Source organism: Kogia breviceps, chromosome 19, assembly GCF_026419965.1.
Source record: "Kogia breviceps isolate mKogBre1 chromosome 19, mKogBre1 haplotype 1, whole genome shotgun sequence".
In the NCBI taxonomy this organism is placed as follows: Eukaryota; Metazoa; Chordata; class Mammalia; order Artiodactyla; family Physeteridae; genus Kogia; species Kogia breviceps.
In genome coordinates, this window is record NC_081328.1 from 1457075 (window position 1) to 1481172 (window position 24098).

A 24098-nucleotide genomic window follows, 5' to 3' on the forward strand; every position below is an offset into this window, starting at 1 on the left:
CTAGTTCCAAAAAAGAAAACAGGCGGGAGGAGAGGAATTTGTTCACTTGGGGTTCTTAAAGGTTTTCCTGCAGATAATTTAAACGTCGTGTTGCATAAATTAAAGGAGCTGAGAAGATAGATGGTGTGTTGAAGGCATGTGCGTTCCTGTCTCCTGTGACATTTGATAGCCGTGTGTTCTGGAAATTGTTGAGGTCACAAATGTGTACCCTGGGGATAGAAGATTCAGTGCAGTGAGGGTGTCTGCACTGCTCTTTGATCAAATGCCACTCTGTCCACAGGTGTCCCTCGAGGCCTCTATAGATAAAATTTTTAACTCAGTACAGTTTTTAATAATGTCTAGAAATCGGTTTGTGTAGTGCAACATTTTTTAGCCTAGAGATTCCAAAAATTGCTGCAAGCTAAATTTGTGGTTACATGTAAAATAAATACCAAAGACAGGGAAGAAGAGCGAAATTTGGGGAGAATTTAGACTTGGAACGCATGAACTTTCACCTAAATTTTGAACATCTCTGTCCTGGGCTTTGGTTTATGGGGATGAAATCTCGAAGCCACCTGACTCTTCTGGGAGGAGGAGCCGGAGGGGACCTGTCACTGCATCCCATCGTCCTGGAGTGCAAGTGGGCGGGGCCTTTGCGGCGGGGCCTTTGCGGCGGGGCTCTGGCTTCGTGTCTTCCCTCCGCTTAGGACCCTCACCAGGGCTGGGCTGTGGGGACGAGAGTTCGTGCTGCCCCTGCTCCCGCTCTCTTTCCCGGGCCAGACGCCAGGCTGGTAGAGCACTGTCCGTGCCCACGCCCTCATCCAGGAGGGGAAAGTGCAGAGCGCAGAACAGCTGACTTCCTTCTGGCTCCCGGCTGTTTGCAGTGCTTTTATACCTTGCATTTCTTTCCATCCATCCATTCATTCAGTCATTCCTTTACATTTATTTTGGGGCATTTCAGTGCTCTTTTCATCCTGCCCCTGCCTCTCGTCAGTTTCTTAGTCCTCTAGGCAAAACCGTTCCCTTAGTTTTCTCCACATGCCTCACTTTGGAGTGCTCCAGACTGTGCCGTAGGCTTGTCTTGTCCAAGTTGCAGAAAGCTTAGATACTGTGGTCTTTACGAAACGGTGAAGGCTCCGAGCTGACCCCGTGGAAGGCAGTGTCGTCTCAGTGGCGCTGCAGAGATCTCCGCCCAAGACGGCTCCCCCTCCCCGGGCCTCTCCCGTCTTGCCCGCGAGCCCTCTCGCCCCGTAGGCCTCTCGGTTCTAATATCTTGGGGTGAGATGAGAGCAGGCCCAGGGAGGGTGGTTACCGCTGAGGAGCTGCAGTCGCGATCAAGATGATAGAGGTACTGACAACAGCTGACTCTCAGAAACTGCTACACCAGCTGAATGCCCTGTTGGAACAGGAGTTGAGATGTCAGCCAAAGGTCTGCGGCTCGAGACTAATTGACTCTGCACACGATAATGGCCTTAGAGTGACTGCAAGACTGAGGGACTTTGAAGTCAAAGATCTCCTTAGTCTAACTCAGTTCTTTGGCTTTGACACGGAGACATTTTCTCTCGCTGTGAATTTACCGGACAGACCCCTGTCTAAAATGAAGGTACAGCCCAAGCACCTTGGGTGTGTTGGACGGAGCTGCTTCTGTTTGGCCGTAGAATCAATAGAAGAGGAAAGGGATGTCCCATTGGCGACTGACTTGATCCGAATAAGCCAGTATAGGTTCACGGTTTCAGACTTGATGAGAATGGAAAAGATTGTGTTGGAGGAGGTGTGTTGGAAAGTCAAAGCTACTACTGCCTTTCCGTTTCTACAACTCTGTTATTCACTCCTTCAAGAGAACTTGCCCTATGAAAGGAGGAATAGCCTTAATTTTGAAGCACTAGAAGCTCAACTTAAGGCATGCTACTGCAGGATCGTATTTTCGAAAGCAAAGCCATCTGTGTTGGCATTGTCTATCATTGCCTTGGAGATCCAGGCACAGGGGTGTGTAGAGTTAACAGAAGGAGTAGAATGTCTTCAGAAACGTTCCGAGATCAATGGCAGAGATTTGACTTCCTGGCAAGAGCTCGTACCCAAGTGTTCAACTGAATATTCATCAAACAAGTGTTCCAAACCAAATGTTCAGAAGTTGAAATGGATTGTTTCTGGGCCTACCGCGCGGCAGCTGAAGCCTAGTTACCACAGAATAACCCACCTTCCAACAGTTCCCGAAATGGTCCCTTAATTGGATTCTTAGAGCAACAAAAACCTCTTCTGAAGCCTTTCTCCGCAGTCCTGAGCTGTGGATTCCGTCATGTCCTGATGGATTGAAGCTGTGAAGCCTCAGAACGTCACAAGCAGATTAACATTGGTGTTCTCAGATTTGGGAAAACTGCCTAATTAACGTTACCCGAGGGTGGAGTTACTCACATTTGAATTCACCTGGGAAGCATACAGATCAACGCGAACAGCATAAACGCGAAGTGCCGATGACAGGCGTGGGAAGAAGGCAACCTGTGAGTCTCCATCTCTGACATTGGTCCAGCTTCCTGTGTGGGGTCAGTAGATTGTACTTAGGTGGCGTGAAAACGGTAACCTACTTGATTTAAGTTTAAACTTTAAATTTAAATATGAGGCTTACATCAAAACCACCGCTTCACAAACGCACTTTTTTTTTTTTTTTTTTTTTTTTTTGCGGTACGCGGGCCTCTCCCGTTGCAAAGCACAGGCTCCGGATGTGCAGGCTCAGCGGCCACGGCTCACGGGCCCAGCCGCTCCTCGGCACGTGGGATCCTCCCGGACCGGGATACGAACCCCTGTCCCCCGCATCGGCAGGCGGACTCTCAACCACTGCGCCACCAGGGAAGCCCCACAAACGCACTTTTAAGGCCTAATAAGGGTCAGTATTCTAGGCAGTGAAAATGGTTTCTTGGTACCCATAATGCAAGTAATATATAATCCAGAGATGTGGACTTTATTGCTACATGGGAATCACATTTAAATTTGAGGGCATTTTATATAAAGCAAAACTAGACCTATTAATTTCAGCATATTAATATCTTTAATATTTTTCTAGAAAACAGGTAATGTTTATATCCATGATTTTAAAAGTTTTATACAAAATTTACTTCCTGGGCTTCCCTGGCGGCGCAGTGGTTGAGGGTCCGCCTGCCGATGCCGGGGACGCGGGTTCGTGCCCCGGTCCGGGAAGATCCCACGTGCCGCGGAGCGGCTGGGCCCGTGAGCCGTGGCCGCTGAGCCTGCGCGTCCGGAGCCTGTGCTCCGCAACGGGAGAGGCCACAACAGTGAGAGGCTCGCGTACCACACACACACACACACACACACACACACACACACACACAAATTACTTCCTGTCTAGTCCCATCAAGAAAATTAGAAAATTAGTTTTTATTGTAGTAGTAACTCAAATTAACGTCACTCTGAAAACTTTCTGATTTAACACTCCAGAAGTTTTTACTTAACACTGTTTTTATGAAACTGTCATTGCTTCTAATTTAGAATTTTGCTTAAAGGGGAGAGAATATACTTTCATTAATTGCCCCTACTGTGCCAAAAGAAAGTATTAAGAAAGGTAAGTAGGCATCTTCATAATTAAAAGGTTGCGGAGGTAGTGTTCAGGATTTCAGTGAACCTGAGGAGATCTACTGTGTTAAAGTATTATGAACAGTTAGTGTAATGTGTAGCCTGAATCCATCCAGGATGGCTGTACCCAAATTTGACATCATGTTATGGGGAGATATGCATTGGAAAATAAACCAAAGAACCACAGTGTGTCTTATACTTTTGTAAACCATGTTTTGTGGATAACTTTCCAGTTTTCCCAAAAGACTGATAAATTTCAATATTTTGAATGCATCAGTGTTAATTTTGAGTTGGCAGAGGTAACCTAACCAAGTACCGTTATGTTTTGGTGCCAAGGGATATACCTTTCAACAAAGTCACTGAAATGCAAAAAAAAAAAAAAAAGAAAAAGAAACAGTTAAGTTGACACTGAGATTTGCTGTTGTCAGATGCACCTTGTACCTTGTCTTAGTGTAGACTGGTGGCGGGCACTAAAAGTGTAAGAAAAATTTTCAATTAAGAAAATTCTGTCCATTAACTTTTCCTGTAATTCAGACAAGTTATTATTTGAATTGAGTGATGGAAAGCCTTGTACCAGCTCACGGGAAAATGGAGTTCCCGGGAGTATAGTTTGGGAACTTGGTGTCACTTCACACCCTCCGTTCGTTCCCCTGCTCTCACCCCTCACACGGAACGCCCTCGGAAAGGCCACTTGAACTCTTCCCACTTCCGGCTTTTGCCCTTGGCTACCAGCAGAGAACCTTCTCGCCCAGCTGGTCCGTGTTTCCCTCACTCGTTCGCGCAGTCCTCACTCACATTTATTGAACGTCTGTTATGTGCCACCCACTGTTACAGGTGTGTGAGGTGCGTGAAGGGTTAAAATAGGTCACAGATCCTGGTCCTCATGGAGCCTCTATTCTAGGACATGCAGGTAACAAAGTGAGTAAGTCGATTATGTAGTTTGTCAGAAGATGACGAGCGCTACGGGTAAAAGCCAGAACAGCGTGGCGAGGCGGCGGGCTGCTGAAGGATGCAGAGGGCAGGCTGCGCAGGTGGCATCTGACGGAACCTGGAAGAAGGTGCCAGCTGGCGACGGGGGCGCTGCAGGCAGGGGCAGGGGGCCCTGAAGCGAAGGCCCTCGGGTGGGCGTGGGGACCGGCTTGAGGGGAGGGCGTGGAGGAGGAGTGGAGCGCAGAGCTAGGGTGGGGTGGGACCCGGAAGGGGCCTCGGGAGCCGTCGTAGGGCCTGTAGGACGTCTGCGGGAAACCATTGCTGGCTCCTGAGCAGAGCGCGCGATCTGCCTTTGACCTTTAGCGCCAGCTGGCTGCTGTGCACGGGGTGGGCTGTCCCTGTCCCTGTCACTGGGGGGGTCGAGGCTCGGCCCCAGGGCAGCAGTGGAGTGGGGCGAGTTGCTGTCGCTCTGGACAGGAGAGCCTTGAAGGACGCCCCTGGGGGTTTTGTCCTGAGTAACCTGCAGGAGCAGCGCTGCCATCGGCTGAGATGGCAGAGGTTTATGACGAGGCAGGCTTTGCTGGTCACAGAGCAGTTCAGTTTGGGGTACGTTTTGAGAAGTCTTAACAGACTTGCTAGTGGAATTGTCAAGAAGCAGCTGAATTTGTTAGTCTGGACTTGAGAAGCCTGGGCTGGAGCTGTAAATTTGAGTCTCCAGCATTTACAAAGCTCTGAAATTGGATGCGAAGCCCCAGCGAGGGGTGAGCGAGGAGAGAGGAGAAGAGGACGAAATGATCGGGTGTCGGGGCAGGGAGCTGGGGAGGAGAGGAACCAGCGGAGGAAAGGAGCGCGGCGCGAGGGGAGCGGTGAGGGAGTGGTGCAGCGTGTCAGGGCGAGGATGCAGAGAGGCGGAGTGAGAACGCGGCGCTGGCCTTGGCCTTGCCCGCGGGGAGGTCATCTGTGACCTGGATCGGAGCGTGTGTGGGAGAGGATGAGGGAGACGAGTTGGAAGCAAGCGTGGGCGACTGTCTTGAGACGTGCTGCCCAGGGGAGCCAAGAAATGGGGCAGTGGGGAAAGTGGCCTGAGCTGCTGTTAATGGGAGAAATGGCCCACGGGTGGCAGCCGGGGAGAGTGACACACTGATGGGGTGGCCGGGGGGGATTGCTGGAGCCCTGCTTCAGTGGGCAGGGGGATGGGACCCCTGCGTCACGGGAGGGCGAATTTTAGAGCAACTTCGGTGTGGAGAGTTCGTCTCTGGCTGATGGCTCGGGGCAGGCGGACTTGGGGGCTGCACGCGCACGTGGCAGTGGGGGCCCTGGGCTCTTTGCTGACAGTGCTCTTCTCAGTGGAAAAGGAAGTAGGGTCATCGGCCGAGAGGCAGCGTGGGGGCGACTGATGGAGGCCCTAGAAGAGAGGGATGTGGTTTCTTTTTTTGTGTCTGGAGCCTGTCTCGGTCGAGGCGGGCGTGACACGTGGCTAACGCTTAGTTGGAACCGAGAGAGGTCATCGTGTATATGATGTTTCTCCTTGCTGGTTTCTGTCCTTGGGTTCCAGGGATGTGAACACCACCATCATGGAGCTCCTTATCATGGTGTACGCGTGTAAGACCTCCTGTGCCAAAAGCATCATCGGCGTGGTCCCCTACTTTCCGTACAGCAAACAGTGCAAGATGAGAAAGAGAGGCTCCATCGTTTCCAAACTGCTAGCTTCCATGATGTGCAAAGCTGGTAAGCAAGGCAGATATTTGATGGTTTATTGGGGGTCTGGGAGTTTCATTTTTACCTGAGAAATTGTAAAGCATTGTCTTAACTAAATTAAAATGTTGAACAGAGTAGAAATAGTGATACAGCTTTAAGATGGCTAATTTGTAATGAGACAACAGTGCTGAGAGTTCTCTCCTGTTCCAACTCCCTCAACACAAAGCGGATGAGAACAACTTACTTTTTCCTAAATTCTTTGTTTAAAAAATTAATATCGAAATGACAAGTTACAGTCATATTTAGGTTGTTTTTAACGGGGAAGAAGGCATTTGGAATCAACAACTCTAATAACACAGCAACTATTTTTATTTTCGTCTCTTCCCTTTCCCAGTATACACTGGCATACTTTGCAGACCATACATATTATTTTGCGTTGTGCATTTTTAGGTAACATCCTAAGTGTCTCCTCCTTGTTTCTAAATAATCTTCAGAGTTGTTACTCTGTGTGTGGTCTGCGCCCACGTGCACGGGTGTGCCTGTGGATGTGTGTATGATTGTAGAAGGCACATATCACAGAGCGTTTGCACAGAGAGAAAATAATAAAAAGTCCCCATATCCCTACATTTTAACGCAGACACTTACTGCAGAATAAATGTTCTACTGTAGCATTTCAAAGAAGGCAAAACCAAAACAAGAAATGAATAAACCTGAACCCCAGCGACCTGAAGAGCACACCCAGTTGAGAGCTCTGCTGGAGGCAGCAGGCCAGCCCTTCCCTCCGAGGCTTGCTCTTGGGGGGCCACCAGGCTCACTTTCCTGCTCATTTGGGCCAGCTTTGCTTTAAAAAATTTTCCCAGTTGAATTATATGTATGTTTATTTATATATATATATATATATATTTCCATTTCAAATATCCTTTAAGGAGCCAGTGGGGTGAAGAGTCTTCATTTTTTTGAATTACAGACAGGCCTGTGCAGTTTGTCTAAATATGTTAAGACAAATATTTGTCTTAATATGGCTTTGTCATGCCTATTGACAAAACTTCAGGGAGATGAAATCCACTCTCATAGAATTATCAGAGACATTTCTTCATTGCTGTGATCTTGGCTGTTTAAAGACTTTAAATTGGTGTGCAAACCACGCATCTCTGTGTAAGAAAAGCCAGCCAGTCTTTCCCTTCTGAGGGGGGAAACCCAGCTCCCCACCTCCTCTGAGTTTCCTTTACTCCTCGCAGGGAACACGTCACCTCTGTCACCAAATGTGTAGGCCTTTTCGCTACACCTTGCAGTTCTCCAGGGCACCGGCTGGGTGTCGTGCAATTTCACTCTGACACCGTGTGCCTGGAGAGGGCGTCAGATCCCACGGGTTAAGGCCTCAGCCCCACGAGCCTGCTCCCCTGACCCCCCCAGACGCTCACTGCAAGTCCAGGGGGTCGCCTGTGCTGGCCAGTTGGCTGTAAATCCGAGGTTCCCACGACCTCCTCTCGCGTTCGATTAATTGACTAGAACTCCTCCCAGAACTCGGGAGCACTGTTCTCTTCCTGTTCACCGGCTTATGAGAAAACGACGTGGTGAAGGACGCAGGCGGACGCCCGGGTGGGGCAGGGCATGGGGAGGGGAGGGGCTCGTGCCGGCTTTCACCCCCCCCGGAAGCTCCCCGAAGCCCGCGCTGTTGGGACTTTACGGAGGCGTCCTCACAAGGGCGTGATCGTTCATTAGCTCCGTTTCCAGACCGGGCCCCCTCTCGAGAGTGGGGCGGGGGAGCCTGAAAATCGTGGTGACCGGAGCCCATCCCGGGTCGCCTCACTAGAACAAAAGATACGCTTGGTACTCTTAGAACTAAGGAGTTCACAAGGCTTTCAGGAGCTCTTGTCAGAGGCGGTGTCAAAGACCAAATATTAGAATAAGAGATGCTCTTGGGGCTCTTAGCACTGAGGGAATGGCAAGGGTTTTAGGAGCTCTGTGTTGGGAACCAGGGACAGAGACCAATATTTATATTTTCTTTTATCTCATAATCTCATTGTACTAAAAAAAAAATCTGAGAAATAAAGACACTGAGTTTTTGATGAGAGCAATTTTTAATAGTAATTTACTATATATGGTATCTCATTTTATGTAGTACTTATTCATACAGTGCAACTGGTTATGAAACTATTTGTGTGTTTGTGTCTGCTTTATTTTCAAAGGTCTGACTCATCTTATTACTATGGATTTACACCAGAAGGAAATTCAGGGCTTCTTCAATATTCCTGTTGATAATTTAAGAGCATCTCCCTTCTTATTACAGTATATTCAAGAAGAGGTGAGCTAGCACAAACTTTTTACCATTCTGTTTAAGGTTGAAAGATGCATTTCCATTTCCTTGGGCTGTCCATGAAGGATTAAAACTTGATGTATTCTGCTTAAAGTACTATTTACTTTATAAATGTAATTCAGTGTTTTTTGTTTTTTTTCAGTCTGAAATTCTTTTCCCATTTAGATTATTACAGAATACTGAGCAGAGTGCCCTGTGCTATACAGTAGGTCCTTGTTGGTTATCTATTTTAAATACAGTAGCGTGTGTATGTCAATCCCAAGCTCCCAGTTAAAGAATTTGAAAAAGAATAGATACCTGCGTATGCATAACTGAATCACCCTGCCGTACACCTGAAACTAACACACCATTGTTTTTTTAAAAAATATCTTTATAGTAGTATAATTGCTTTACAATGGTGTGCTAGTTTCTGCCTTACAACGAAGTGAATCAGCTATACATACACGTACATCCCCATATCTCCTCCCTCTTGTGTCTCCCTTCCACCCTCCCTATCCCACCCCTCTAGGTGGTCACAAAGGGCTGAATTCGGTGTATTTTTGAATTCTTAATCTGCAATTTATTTCTTTTGCTAAGCTGTTAAAACTGCTTTTTTTTCTTTTGGATCTCAGGTACCTAGGATCACCTGGTGGTGATTGTGGCAAATAACTCACTGTCATCATTGCTGCATGGGTGGTCCTGGGCCTCTTTTATGTGTCCCTCTACCTGCTGTATCTCTGTCCATCCGTCTGTCGTTGTCGGCATCTGTGATCCTACCACCCAACAAGAAAACTAGCATCATCATCATAACTTACGTCCACACACGTGGTCCTTTTGTGTCCCATTCCCCTGCCGCCTTCCACCCAAGGGAACCACTATCCTGAATCTTTTTTTTTTTTTTTTGGCAGTACATGGGCCTCTCACTGCTGTGGCCTCTCCCGTTGCGGAGCACAGGCTCAGCGGCCATGGCTCACGGGCCCAGCCGCTCCGCGGCACGTGGGATCTTCCCGGACCGGGGCACGAACCCGTGTCCCCTGCGTCGGCAGGCAGATTCTTAACCATTGCGCTACCAGGGAAGGGAAGCCCTCGGTGTACACTTTCATAGGCTAATGTTCATCTTGTGGTCTGGGGGATGTTTCCTCTCAAGACGCCAGGAGTGCTGTGTGCTGACATCTAGAGGCGTACATGGCAAGAGCGCCTCTTGAGAGGCCCCTGTGGGCCTGGTGAGTCAAGGCCACAGCACCCTTGGCGCTGATGCAGAGGTCAGGCCAAAGTCATTGCCCTTCATGTGGGCGTCTGCCTCCGTGCAAGGCTGCCTGCCACTCGGAGAATCCCGTCTTAGGTTTCATTGTTGAAAAGAAGTTGGACCTGAACCCTCTTAAACTGCTCATGGTTCAGCAGATTAAGGAAGTGGGGTCCTTGTTTCTGCTGGTGAGGTAACCGTGGTAACCTCAAGTGTTTTAGCTTTAAGTTCTCTGTTCTTCATTCAGAGAGATAAAACAGCCTATAGAAAATGAAGTACTATATGGGAGCTCACTGTTTCCTTTTTTTATAGTGTATGTACTTGCTTTATGCCTTTTGTTTTCATGCATTAGAGTTTCTCAGGCAGGGGGTAGATTCACCATATTTTACTGACTCTAAGTTGCCGTCAGTTAAGGTTTGTGTTATTCGTGTCCTCAAGAAAGAAGGCAGCACTGCCAGTCCTGCTGTGATGCGTTGCCTTCGTGTCACCTGGTGGCTCTATTCTGCAAGCGTTGACACTGATGTCATCCTATTTGACAGCTCACCCTTTGTTTTTCTTGGGTTGTCAAGGGAGTTTGCGCACTTTCTGCCGAAAGTGGGCCCTCACCTAATGGATGCTCCCTGCCTGGAAACTGTTCTCCAGCCCTGGCTGTGTTGCTGTGCGTGCGTTAATCATCCTTTTCCGATTTAGTCCTTCCACAGCTTCCCCTCCTGCCGGGGAGTCTTCCTTTGGTAGGTCCCAGAAAGCATGTGATTGGTGCCCTGCAAGAAAATCTGGAATTGTGGCCATTCCTCCAGTGAGGACCCTTTGATTCATGAATATGAAACTCACATCGTGCTGCCCTCTTCCTGTGTCTTTTCTGCGTGCACGGTAACTTGTCATTTTAATGCTGAATCATAGTGAGCTCTTTCTGGCGACACTTTAAATGGCAGTTAAGCCCAGCCCGGAGAGAACCAACAGTGCCTGTGATTCGTGTGAATGGAGGACATAGGAGCACCGGGGCCACCTTCACGCATGCGAAGGGGTGAGAGCACGCAGTGCGGCTGCTGTTGCGCTGACGGCGGCTGTAAGGCAGCACTGAGTGTAAGACATCCAAGTTGTAGACATAGTAAAATATAATCCCAAAGAGGTTTGGGGATTGATTAAGTATAGTGCTTGTTTTTTAAAAAAATGACTAAGTGTTATAGTGATACTACTAGTAATCATTGGTCTGCACCAGGGTTTTTTCAGGAAATTATGAAGAGGGGAGGCTACCAAGTGTACTTCTGTGGTGTATCAAGAGATCCCATCCCATCAGTTTTTCAAATAGGGACTTATAAAGGGATCCTTATACCAGTTCACTCTCACTGTCAGGGAACTGAGATCTGGCAAGAAATGGAAAACCAGGGACACAGGTAGGGCTGTAGCAAAGGAGTGTGGGTGTCGGGCAGGTTGATTCTCTGTGGTCCCAACGTGGCCCTGGTGACGTTTTCCCTTAATGGTTCCGGGGAAGTTACCGCCGGGTCTGGAAGTCAGACTTGCGTGACACGTGGTGTGTTTTCCCCTCCACTTGATAAGATCAATAAAAATAATCTTCTAAAATGTGAAAAATGGAAACTTAGGTTGACAGTGGTACTTAGGGAAATTCTAACAGACGTGACGAAGCAATCATCTTCCCCGGGCCGCCAGCCTGGGCCCAGGCCCTGTGCAGGGCTCACCCTGGCCGCCAGCCTGCGCAGCGCCCCGAGGCCTCTCGGGCCGCTGCCTCTGATTTAGCCCCCACTTCTATACGCCTGGCTACAGAAATTGATTTGTGGGGGCTTTGGGGAAAAAAACCCCCAAACACAAAAAGACACATTGATGTATCGCTGGGGTTGTTCTGTATCGTTCTGTCCCTTCCTGTGCTGGCGTCTGGAGGGCGTTCCGCGTTCAGCTGGGCAGGATCGCTTCCTCCATCGTGGCTGCCGCGTGGCGCCTCGGCACCGTTCGGTGGCGGTGTGACCGTTCCATCTGCTGTCAGGGTGGCGGCCACGCTGCCTGTTGAGGCCTCGAAATGTGCCTGCTGTGGCTGGAAAATGGAATCCTTCATTTTATTTAAGCTTAATTAATTGAAATTTCAATAGCTACCTGTTTACATGTTTAAAGCACAAGTTTCAATGAGCCACCGTTTTTCCAGCCATTTCCCTCTTGCTTGGATATTAGGTTGTTTTAATTTTTCGCTCTTTTAAGTGAAATATTTTATTTTCAAAATATATTTGTCACGTTGCATTGAAAATTCTCGTCCCTGCCCGTCTGAGTACTTAACGCAGGTGTTTTTCTGAGCTGTATTAGGAAGTGGAATTGCTTAATGGAAAAGTATCCACATTTTTCATATTTTAATAGGCACTGCAGACATTGTAGCCGTCTGAAGGGGCTGTGTTCGTTTACACTCGGGCGTGGCTCCCCGTGTAAAACAGCGTTTCATCTCTTCGCTGCGGTTTGGACATTTCCGCACAGTGTGTCCAGTGGATCTTTTCTCCATTCGCCTCACTAGATGCTCAGTGGGTCCCTGTCATTCTCTGCGAATCGTGTTTGCTATGGTTGGAGTATCTCTTCCCTTCTGTTTTTTCATTCCTTTCTTAGGGAACTGTTAGAAGTTGAAAGTCTTGGATCTAGTCTGTATATTGTTTAACTTTGTTCTTTAAGTTTTGCATTCTTACATGCTGCCTGGTGGGGAAATTCCAGGGCTTAATCTCACCCAGGGTTGTTTCCAGCTGTGTCCCTCCTGCCCTTCCGCCGGCTGAGTTTCTTATTTGGACCATAATCACTTCCACCGTCTAGATTTCTTTTTGGTTCATTTTCATAACAACTTGTTCTTTCTTTATGCGTATGATTTCCTGTTTTGACTCCTGAGGAGAAAATAGACCTGTTTTTATTAAAGAGTCCTTTCTTTTAAAGTTTCCTTTTCTTTGCTCTATTAACTGTTTCTTCATTTGTTATTTTTTCTCTTGGCTGGGTTTGGTGCTGTTTGGTGATGTTTGATGAGGCAAAGAAGTGCATAAAGCAGTTTAGAAAGACTTCCAGCAAAAGTAAGGAAAATGCCTAAATGAAAATATTTTTCGCTACCTCACTCCCTGATAATGTTGGATGTTAGGCTTTTTATGTGTGTAGATGGCTCAGATGTAGAGGTTTCTTGTCCACGTGGATATATCTGTAATAGAGCCTTGTTCAAACTAATCAGTTTTTTTGTTTACTAAGTATTGATTATTTAGTGCTTCCCATGTGCTAGGTACAAGGTGCTAGGTGTTATTAAGTGCTTATATTAAAATTCATTGATCTAGCGTAATTGTGAGAAATCAGTGGGGATATATTTGAATGAAATAGTGTAATTTAATGAAATGATTAGATTTTAAGAACATAATTTGAAAATATCGCCAAGACGAAATCAGAAACAACAAACTGCTGCTCAGCTTAAAAGTAGTTCTGTCTTCTAAACTCTCAGAAGTTGGTAGTGGATATATCTTCAACTGTAATTATCCTAGCACAGATCACTTCAAATGTTTAAAGGACTCCAAAGTAGACTGATATTTTGCTTATTTTCTTAAGGGCTCTTAATATCTTTATGAAACAGTGCTGGGCGGGCTGATTCCTTTAACAAATTGGTTTCTTCGTTATGCTGTGACAGAGACACATTAAATAGTTATTTGTTTGGACCGCACTTACTTGGAATTCAACAGGTGCCTTGAATTCAGGTTTGATGAGTATCATCCTTGCCCTGTGAAATTACACGTAACTGGGATTCACGAGAGCACTTCCTGTTGACTTTATGAAAACATCTTTGCTGCCTCATAGATACGCGCTAATTACTGATTAACCCTACTTCTTTCTTAAAATAAGTCTATGAGAGTCATGCCTTGATGATAATTTTTTTTTATTCCTCGGTAGGCGTTTCTTCATCTTCTAAAGAGGAAATTTACTTTGAACTTTTTGTCTTTTTGGAAAACTTTGAAGTGACCAGATGACATTTTTGAGTCTGTTGGAATGTTCATTTCCATCAGTCACCGGGTATTGGTGTAAATAGCCTTGTGGAAACATGGCAGTAACCCCCAGCCTCTCCTCTGTCACAGATCCCGGATCACAGAAATGCAGTGATCGTGGCCAAGTCGCCAGCCTCGGCCAAGAGGTAGGTGGGAGCTCACGGCCGCTCCTCCGAGCCGCACCCGGGGGTCCCAGCCCCGTCGAATCCCAGGTGTTCTGGATGCTATCTCAGCGGTTCCCACTGTGCCTCTTATTTTTTATCCTGTGAACTGATAGTTTATAAGGTTGTCTGCTGACTCCACGCATTAAGTGATGATTTATTTTCCTCCCTTTTTTCCAGTCCCAGTCTGTGACTACCGTCACATTTCTTAACAGAAGCTGCCCAGGACTGGGGAATCCCGGCCCAGTGCTCAGGCGGCTGTTGTTGTTGCTCTGCAAATCTGCCATTTAAAATACCAGTGAATGTATTTTGAGGTTGTTTACTGCCTTTTATTCAGAGAACTCAGTAATTTATTACCAGAATTGTATCCAGCCAAGAGGCTGGGTTGGTACGTGTTAAAAGGTGACATTTTACAAAATTTACGATCACTACAAGGTGTGCAGGTGGGGCGGGGCTGAGCGTGAGTGTAACCTGGAGTAACTGAGGAGCCAGGGACACAGAACCTGAAGTTGTGTTTGAACTGAAAGGGTTTCACACACAGACATGCCTTGGAGATAGTGTGTTGGGTTCCACACCTCTGCCAAAGCCAGTATCACAGTAAAGTGAGACACATGGATTTTTGGTTTCCCACTGCATGTAAAAGTTATGTTTACACTATACTGTAGTCTGTTAAGTGTGCAGTAGCATTATGTATTAAAAAACATTGTATAGGGGCTTCCCTGGTGGCGCAGTGGTTGAGGGTCCGCCCGCCGATGCAGGGGACGCGGGTTCGTGCCCCGGTCCGGGAGGATCCCACGTGCCGCGGAGCGGCCGGGCCCGTGAGCCGTGGCTGCTGAGCCTGCGCGTCCGGAGCCTGTGCTCCGCAACGGGGGAGGCCGCGACGGTGAGAGGCCCGCGTACCGCAAAACAAAAACAAAAAAACCCCCAAACATTGTACATACCTTAATTTAAAAATACTTTATTGCTAAAAAATGCTAACCATCATCTGAGCCTTCAGCAAGTTGTAATCTTTTTGCGTGAACGATCAGTGATCACAGATCACCATAAAAAATATAATAATAATGAAAAAGTTTGAAATACTTTCAGAATTACCAAAACATGACACAGAGACATGAAGTGAGCAGATGCTGCTGGAAAACGTGTCACCGGTAGACTTGCTGGACGGAGGGCTGCCCCAGACCTTCAACTTGTAACAAGTGCAGTGTCTGCGAGGTGCAGTAAATCGAGGTCTGCCTGTACTAATGTTCCCTGGAGAAGCCGCTCCACTGGGAGGGAAAGGGCAAAACCAAACGTAGGAATGAAGGCTTTTTCTTTAAAAAGCTCTTTCAAAATAGCTTGCCACAATTGAATACCTTTGCCCCCTGGCTCATCGTTGAGGCCATGGAGTGGGAGAGCGGAGGGGCCCCCACCCTGTGGCCACCGTCGTTAGTGTGGAAGGGTGAAGGGCAGCTCGCGCGCCCGAAGCTCTTGACTTGACAGGCGCTGCAGACAAGTGCTTTCCCGTTGCAAAGTAATGATCCAAGTTCGTGTATTAAATGAATTTAAGCTGGCGTTCGTTACGAAGCCACGGAGTTGCCGTGTGCGTGGGACCAGCCTCCCAGCGGCCAGGGCTGTGCCCACACACGCTTCCTTCAAGGAGCTCTGTCATGGAGCCTCATACTGTGCATTTGATTAAGTCACGTAAACCGGGACTCCTGCTGGAACATAAACTTCTCAAACAGCCTTTCCAGAGACTTGTGCAAAGGCTGGATTAATGCTCATTCAGTAATTTCTTTTTCTCTGATATACGTGCTTTTTAAAATTAAGCTGAAAATCACATAACATACGTTTAACTTTTTTAGAGTGTGTAATTCACTGGCATGTAGTGCGTTCACGGTGTTGTACAGCCACCGCTTGTCTCTCGTTTCAGAACTTCCTCTCATCCCCGAAGGCCAGCCCGTACCCCCTGAGCGGTCACTCTCAGGTCCCTTCTCCCCCACTCCCTCGCAGCTGCTAATCTGCCTACTGTCTCTGCAGATTTACCTATTCTAGGTAGTTCATATACATGGAATCATATAGCATGGGGCCCTGGTGTCTGGATTCTTTCACTGAGCATAATGTTCTCAGGTTCATCGCCATGGTAACGCATATCAGTAATTCACCCTCTTTATGTAGGCGTGTCCGTCGCTTTGCTTATCCGTCCATCTGTTGACGGGCATTTGGGTTGTTCCCACCTTCTGGCTGTTAGGGACAGCAGTGCTGTGAACATTTTTGTACAGGTGTCTGTGTTGGCATGTTTTCATTTCTCGTGGATATATATCTAGGATGGAAATTGCTGGGTCATATAGTAATTCTGTGTTTCCGTTTCTGAGGGAACCACTAAACCTAACATACCCCGAACTGAACTGCTCTTTGCCCCCAAAAGCCTGTGGGGTTTGGCTGTAGCGCAGTTTTTGTCTTAAAGTTGCCTGGCTTGTGAGGCTGCCCCTTTCTTGCTCCGGCTTTTGTTTGGCCACGGCTGTGAGCCTGGGGTAGTGAGGCAGAAAGACAGACAGATTCTTAACCACTGCACCACCAGGGAAGTCCCTGGATAGACTTTTGTGTGTGTGTGTGGTACGCAGGCCTCTCATTACTGCGGCCTCTCCCGTTGCGGAGCACAGGCTCCAGATGCGCAGGCTCAGCGGCCACGGCTCGCCGCCCCACGGCACGTGGGATCCTCCCGGACCAGGGCACGAACCCGCGTCCCCCGCATCGGCAGGCGGACTCCCAACCGCTGCGCCACCAGGGAAGCCCCAGGAATGCTGTCTTGATGAATGTGTGATGTGGGTGAATCTCCAAACCATTACGCCAAGTGAACAAAGTAAGACAAAAAGGGACTACAGACTCCGATTCCACTTACGACATTCTAGAAAAGGTAAAACTATGGTGATAGAAAGCAGCTCACTGGTAGCTGATGCTGGAAGGAGAAATTGCAGAGGGGCACAGGTGACGTTTGGCAGGGGTAGATACTTTCAGTGCCTTGGTTGTGCTGACAGTTGTACGGATATAGAAATACATCTGAGCTTACGAAATCGTACGGTTTAAGTGTATACAGTGTCTCGTATCTCAGTTACACAACAAAACCTTGATGCTTCATACTCTGATGAGTAGTTAGTGCACTTTGTATCATGGGGTTGGTTCTCACTGTTAACTAGGTAGATAGGTAGGATTAGTTAGCAATTCCAAGTGAGGAGACGGAGGCTTAGAGGAGGTGAACCTAACTTATAACTTACACGGGCTCACTTGCTGGCCGAGTGCACACCAGGCCCAGCTGCCAGGGGGGTGTGTGGTCAGGTGGAGTCCCCACGCTTCGTCTTGGATTCTGAGAGTCTAAGATAATTCATTCTCCTTTTTCAGTAACCCTTTTGGAAGCTACCTTTTTAAAGTCCCCGTGATGTTTCCCCGTAGACGTTATCGGAAACCAGCAGCTTTGCGTGACTGTGAACGCGGCTCTCCTGCTCTCCTGCAGGGCACAGTCCTTTGCTGAGCGCCTGCGACTGGGCATCGCGGTGATTCACGGAGAAGCGCAGGACGCCGAGTCCGACCTGGTGGACGGGCGGCACTCCCCGCCCGTGGTCAGGAGCGCCGCTGCCATCCACCCCAGCCTGCAGATCCCCAGTAAGTGTGCCGCCCCCGGCTCGCTTTCCCCTTTGACTTGGAGGCTGGCGGAATGTTTTTTTTCGAGTGTGAAGTGCTGCTTCTCTTTTCGTTTTCTAAATTGGCAAAAACTGATACCTTTCGTGGCCTGGCTGTGACGAGTGCACTTCTGGTGGCCTCTTAGAAGCAGTCTGTCTGGTCTTACCAAGATCTATGCTCAGTTTAGACCCACCTGTGGCGCGTCGGGGATTTCACTTGTTCGTTCAGTAACACGTCCTAGAGTAAAGTTTAACACGAGCAGAAAGCTTTTGGTGCACAAGTTAATCGCTGGAGTGTTATTTCTAACGCAGAGTATTGGAAAAGTCCAAACGGTTCACCGGAGGGCTGGGCTGGGTGAAGAATGTCGTATCAGCACGACTCATTATGCAGCCCTTTGAAATAATTAAGACTCTGGAAACAAGAGAAACATTTATGGCATGTATGTGAATAAGGCAGAATACGAGAGTGTAGGCGTGTCTTTTACCCGGGCTAGGACGGAATATGAAGGATGATGGTGCTTGTGTCTGGGTGGGGGAGTTCTGCGTGAGTTTGTTTTTGTTTTTAAGAAACGTCCCTCAAGCTTTAATAACATCTCTTCAGTTAAAAAAAAATACTGCTTTTCTTTGAGTCTGCTGGGGAGAGAAGACTTTTCCTCTACCCTCTGTAGCTTCAGTGCTCAGGAGGCTGCAAGTAAAACTGACAAAAGACAGATCGAGAAGAGAAAAGATAGATTTTAAGAGGAGGTTGGAACTCGGGGCTTGTGTGTGGTCCTCACAGGGGAAGGGGAGCCGAGGAAGGGCTCTGAGGGGGGCAGGGCCAGTGGCCCGTAGGGAGGAGGGATGGGAGACGGGCTGGCGTGCGACAGTGTCTGCGCAGGAGTGGTGCCGACTTCTGGTCTGGGTGATGAGAGTCGGTCTTCCTGCGGTTGTTGCTGGGGGAGGGGGTTTAGGGCAACTGAATTCTTTTGAGTTCTTTTGGGGAGCTCTGCTTTCAGGCAGATGAGGGACTTCAGGAGTTCAAATACCTTCAGCTTAAAATAATGTTCATGCCACTGTGGTGCTTTCTGGACCCCTTTGGGTCCTCACTTTGCCTAGGAGTTTGCTCCTTTGTAAACAAAAGACCTCAGAGAAGGAAATACGGCCCTGGGATGGCCGTGGAGGAGCGAGATTGCAGCTGGGCCTCGTGGGTCCTGGTTGGCTGAGGTGCACGTTGAAAGCATTCAGGCACGGGTGCAACTGGGGACAGGGTGGCAGAGGCTGGGCTGGGCTTTGTGTGTGGCCGTGGGTGGCCAGGAAGGTCGCCGGCCTGACCACCGAAGCTCCCTGGAGGGAAGACGTGGGAATGCGGTGGCGGCAGAAGGCTCCCGAGGGCAGCGAGTCCCTCACGTCGTTTTTGCCCTTTGGGGTCCTTTGCACTTGAGGGTCAGTTTGTTTCTGCAGAAAAAGAGGTTGGGATTCTGACGGGGTGCACTGAGTCTCTAGATCACTCGGGGAGCATTGCCATCTTAACGGTGCCAAGTCCTCCTGTCCGATCGGGATGCCTCTCATTTCCTTTCCTTGCCTGACTGCCCTGGCTAGCACATCCGGTGCTCTGTTGAATAGCAGAAGCGTGGGCATCCTTGTCTTGTCCCTGATCTTAGGGGAAAGGTCTTTCAGCACATACGACGTTAGCAGTGATTTTTCCATAGTTGCCCTTTATCGGGTGGGGGAAGCTCCCTTCTGTTGCTGGTCTCCTGGGCCTCTGTCATGAGACAGTAACTTGCTAAGGCCTCGGCTTGGCTCTTAACCGAGAAACGTGTGTGCGTGTTTTGTCCTGGGCAGTGCTGATCCCCAAGGAGAAGCCCCCGATCACAGTGGTCGGTGACGTGGGAGGAAGGACCGCCGTCATTGTGGTACGCAGGCCTCTCTTGCTGTCCCTCTGTCGCGCTTGCCGCTGGTGCTTTGCTGACTGGCTTGCCAGTCGTGCTGGGGACGGTGCCAGGTAGGTCTCACGGGCGCCTTGTGCTGAATGTCTACTCGGGTCCAAAAACTGAGACTCGCCGGGTGACCCACAGCTTCTGTCCGGCTTGCCTACATATCCGAGGCTCCCAAGACCCCTCTGGACTGGAGCAGCTCACGGAACTCAGAGAGACACTTAGGTTCACCGGGTCGTTAAAGGCTGTGACGGAGGACACAGATGAGCCAGCCAGATGGGGAGAGAGAGGCGCCGGGCAAGGCCGGGGAGGGTCCCCGTGGAGTTGGGGTGCGTCACCCGCTCGGTGTGGAATGTTCACCGACCCGGTTCGCTCCCCGAGCCCCGTGCTACTGGGATGTTATGGGGCTTCTTCCTGGAGGCCTGATGGATCATTAACCCCATTTCCAGCCCCCTCCCCTCTCTGGAGGCGCTGGGGCTGGCCGCGCGGGTGCTGCGGATTCCAAGCTTCCCTGCTCTTTCTGGTGGCCGGTCCCCGTCCAGGAGCCCGCCCGGCGTCATCTCATCGGGACAAGAGGTTCCTCTAGAGCCCTTCCCGCTCAAACATGTAAAAGGGCTTTAGAAGAGACCAATGTATATATATCTTCTATGATCTCATACTGGGAGTCTGTGAGATTAGAAACCACTGGACTGAGTATTTTGTTAAAATGATAATTATTATTATTTTTCCCATTATAAAAATATATGGAAAAAACACATTTCCCATCCACCCAGTGCAGAAAATTTAGGAAATAAGGAAAAGTAGCAAGAAAAGAGGAAAGAACCACCTAGAGTCAAAAGCATCTTCTAACAGGTGCTTCCCTATGCATTAAAACAATCTAGGGTGAGTATTTCTGGAGCACCTGCCTGGTGGGGTGTAGCTCTAGACAGTAGGGATAGAGAACGGTAGGCCCAGGGCGCCTGTCTTGCACTGGGGGAGGCCTGGAGGGAATGCAGCGGGAGCCCGGTGACCTCGCTGTCTGGACACGTCAACGTGGACAGCAGGTGTGTCACAGTAGAATTAGTCCAGCCTTTTTCCCCGTGGTCTAGACCCACCTTTACAAAAGTGTTCGTGTCTTTTGCTGAATCTAATGCCAGGACGACATTATTGATGACGTGGACAGCTTCCTCGCCGCGGCAGAGACCCTGAAGGAAAGGGGTGCGTATAAGATCTTCGTGATGGCGACGCACGGCTTGTTATCCTCCGACGCCCCTCGACTGATCGAGGAATCCGCCATCGATGAGGTAACGGAGCCGGGCTGAGTGTGGGCACAGCGGCCTGGTGCCCGTGCCCGTCCCAGCCTGTGGTCGCGGGAGCAGGTGGGGAGTGAGCTGCTCTGTAGTTAAGAGTGGGTTCTGTTTGCACGTCGCTGTCGGCAGCCTTTGTGCTCCGCCCGTGGCAGCGGGTGATGGTTTCGGTGACTCTCGTAAGTGGAGCCCCTGGCCCTGACGGCACTGCCTAATGCTGGGCACGTGCCGTCCCTGAGCTCCGGCACAGCCCTGCAGGGAGGGTGAGAAATTGTGCGCCAGAAAAGTTCAGTGACTTCTTAAGGTCAGGCAGCTACGAGCCCAAGCTCGTAGGGTTCAGACCCTAGTTTGCCCGATGCTGAAGCCCAGCTCCCTCCCTGGTACAGACGCCCGTGGCATGACGTCGGGAGAGGAAGGCACACGGGGCCACCTTCCTAAACTGCCTGCAGCTCCCAGGGTGGCTAAAGTGAGGCCAGCCAGGTTTCCTCACCCTCCTTTGTCCACGCCTCATTCCAGGGGCCAGCTAGCTGTGGGGGTTGATTGTGTGAATCACGTTTTTATTATCTTTTGAGAAGCAGAAATGCTGCCTCCTGTATATCCCGGGGTATTGAATCTTAAATTAGTCGGACTTCTTTTCCTTTTCTGAGGCCCACACTTCCTCTTCAGCAGTCACTCTCCCTGAGCCTGGCCCTGTGCTCGTCATCTCTGCTGGGTTCAGGGTGCTGTAGCGCGGAGAGAAAGCCAGGCTCGTACGGCTTGGCTCGATCCGGCCTCCTTTCTCTGCTGCACGGAACACACATCAAGCGGGAAGGCTTCAGGCCCACGGCAGTGCTCACGGGCCTGTCCGCATGGCGCTCGGTGGGGTTCTCGCGGGTGCTGTGCACGGGCAGGTTAGCAAGAGCATGTGGGGGGCTGCTGCAGCCAGGCCCTCGGAACAGAGTGGACTTTGGAGAGGAGGCATGGAGCCCCGGACGTGGAGGTCGCACATCCTAGGCCAGCAGGGGGCTCTGCGGGGGCCGTGGGGGCGCAGTCACTGGCACACATACCGGGGAGTCGGGTCGGTAACTGATGGATAAGCTGGGTTCCGTATAAACCTGTAGACAGAGCACAGTTGCCCAGTAGATGATAAAGCTATGAACGATGTAGAAGTAACAGCAGGATCGACAGGGTGGGGGGTGGGAGAAGTGGAGAGAGGCTGATTTCCCTGTCTTCCAGAAAAGGGGCCGGTAAGAAGGGCTTGGAGTTGATAAATCAAGATTTGAAGTGTTTTTCTTTTTGTTTTTTTAATTAAAAGTAGTTAAATGAAACGTCCAGAATAGGCCTCTATGAAGTCAATAGATTGCTGGTTGCCAGCGTTTGAGGGAGGGTGAAATGAGGAGTGGCCAAAGCGGGTACAGCGTTTCTTTTGGGGGAGGTACTAGTCACAGCTCTTGAGTAGCCCGGAAGCCATCGAGTTGTATGCTTTAAATGGGCGAATTGTATGGTATGTGAATTACGTCACCATAAAGCTGTTATTTTTTAAAGTGCTTGGAATACATTTGGAAAATTCATTCCCGACTGAGGTGGTTATCTAGTGAGAGCGCTGAGCCGCCCAGGCGCCCAGGTGGCGCAGTCCCTCCTGGGGGCGCTCTCCCCGAGGCACTGTGCTCAGAGCGGGTGCAGCCCTGCCTGCGGTCGCCCTTCACACTGGTGCCGTGTGGATGGGGCAGAAGGTTCTGTGCTTGATACCAGTGGGCAGGTGTTTTTCCTTTGGGAACTGTTCTTTCACAGGTCGTGAGACTTACAGGACCCTCCACGTTCCCATGTTGCCTTAGTTACCAGGAAGATCAAACAGAAAAGGAGTCACACAGTAATGACGACGGGCTAGGTTCTCATGGCCCCGCTGCTGGGTCTGAATGATTCCCGATCGTCCGTCTGTTTCTACCGTCTCGTGGTGTGTGTGCGTTTTTTATTATAAGCTGTCTTGAGGCTTATTTTGGAAGTAGGGAGTATGTATTATAAATAATAACTTTAAAAATATTCCCATCTTTTTGTAAGAAGGCTGAGTATTTTTTTTCCATTTGTAGCTGTTGAAAAATGATTGTTTCTCCTTTTTTGATTTTCATCAAATCTTTTTAAAATAGCAGCTTTATTGACATGTACAGTAGTCCCCCCTTATCCACAGGGGGTACCTTCCAAGACCCCCCAGTGGATGCCTGAAACCATGCACAGATAGTACTAATCCCTAAGTATAGTCTGTTTTTTCCTGTACATAATATCTGTGATAAAGTTTAACTTATTAATTAAGCACAGTAAGAAATTAACAGTAATAACTAATAATAAAATAGAATAATTATGGCAATATACCCTCTTGTGCAAATTTAATGCCGTTTTCATCTTAACTAAGCACTTTCACACACTGTGTCCGCAACTTTTGCAATTTGATATGTGACAGCAAAACTAGCATAAATTTCTGTTTGCTTCTTCACAAGTTTATGGATGGACGATTCATTCTTACCATAGACCTTAGCAATCTCAGCACCCAGTTTTCCTTCCTTAAGTCAAGATCTTTTGCCTTTTCGCCTAAAGGAAGCACTTCACAGCTTCTCTTTAGAGTATCTGAATTGGCAGTCGCACCACTTTTGTAAAATTAAGTAAAATAAATATCACTTGGACACAAGCACTGGGGTCTGATACCCGAGATGGCTGCTGAGTGACTAACGGACGGGATATCCTGGACAAAGGGACGGTTCACATCCCGGACGGAGTGAGACGGCCCAAGAGTTCGTCACGCTGCTCAGAACAGCGCACGATTTCAGACGTATCAGTTATTTCTGCAGTTTTCCATTTAGTATTTTCAGAGCGAGGTTGACCGTGGGTAACTGAAACTGTGGAAGGTGAAAGCTCGGATGGGGCCTTTGGGGGATGTCTGTAATTCACATGCCATATGATTCACACGTTTAAAGTGTATACTTCAGTAGTTTTTAGTATATTCACAGAATTGTGCGACCGTTACCACAGTCACTTTTAGGACGTTTTCGTCCCCCCACAGAGAAACTCCATACCCATTAGCAGTCACTCCCCATTTCTTCTCAGTCCACTCAGCTTTGGGCAACCACTAATCTGCTTTCTACCTCTGCAATAGGTTTATCTAACCTGGCTGTGTTATATAAGTGGAATCATATAATATGTGGCCTTTGATCTCCGGCTTCTTTCACGCGGCATCATGCTTTTTGAAAGTTCATCCATGTTGTAGCCGGTGTCAGTACTTCATTCCTTTTTACTGCCATGTAGTATTTTACCGCACGCCTGTCATTTTTTTGCACTGTTCATAATTCGGGTTGTTTCCACTCTGGCTGTTGTGAATCATGCTGTCATGA

The 24098-nt window shown here is 48.8% G+C and overlaps 2 protein-coding genes across 4 annotated transcripts in view; both read left to right on the forward strand.

The window, feature by feature from the left end:
• PRPSAP2 (phosphoribosyl pyrophosphate synthetase associated protein 2) overlaps positions 1-24098 on the forward strand; it is a 38714-nt gene that overhangs the window by 8991 nt on the left and 5625 nt on the right. For both annotated transcript variants that reach the window (XM_067020809.1, XM_059048462.2), the window contains 6 exons: positions 6050-6222; positions 8382-8497; positions 13817-13872; positions 17375-17523; positions 19362-19432; positions 20590-20736. In XM_067020809.1, coding sequence (XP_066876910.1) covers positions 6050-6222; positions 8382-8497; positions 13817-13872; positions 17375-17523; positions 19362-19432; positions 20590-20736 — 712 coding nt within the window. The remainder of the gene's footprint in view (positions 1-6049; positions 6223-8381; positions 8498-13816; positions 13873-17374; positions 17524-19361; positions 19433-20589; positions 20737-24098) is intronic.
• On the forward strand, positions 1178-2443 carry LOC131746774 (cyclin-G1-like). 2 transcript variants are annotated; one of them, XM_059048471.2, is made up of 2 exons: positions 1178-2137; positions 2187-2443. In XM_059048471.2, the coding sequence occupies exons 1-2, from the start codon at positions 1319-1321 to the stop codon at positions 2298-2300; spliced, it is 933 nt and encodes a 310-aa protein (XP_058904454.1). In that variant the 5' UTR covers positions 1178-1318; the 3' UTR covers positions 2301-2443. The 2 variants fall into 2 exon arrangements, with proteins under 2 accessions (XP_058904454.1, XP_058904453.1); XM_059048470.2 differs by having other exon boundaries at positions 1178-2244.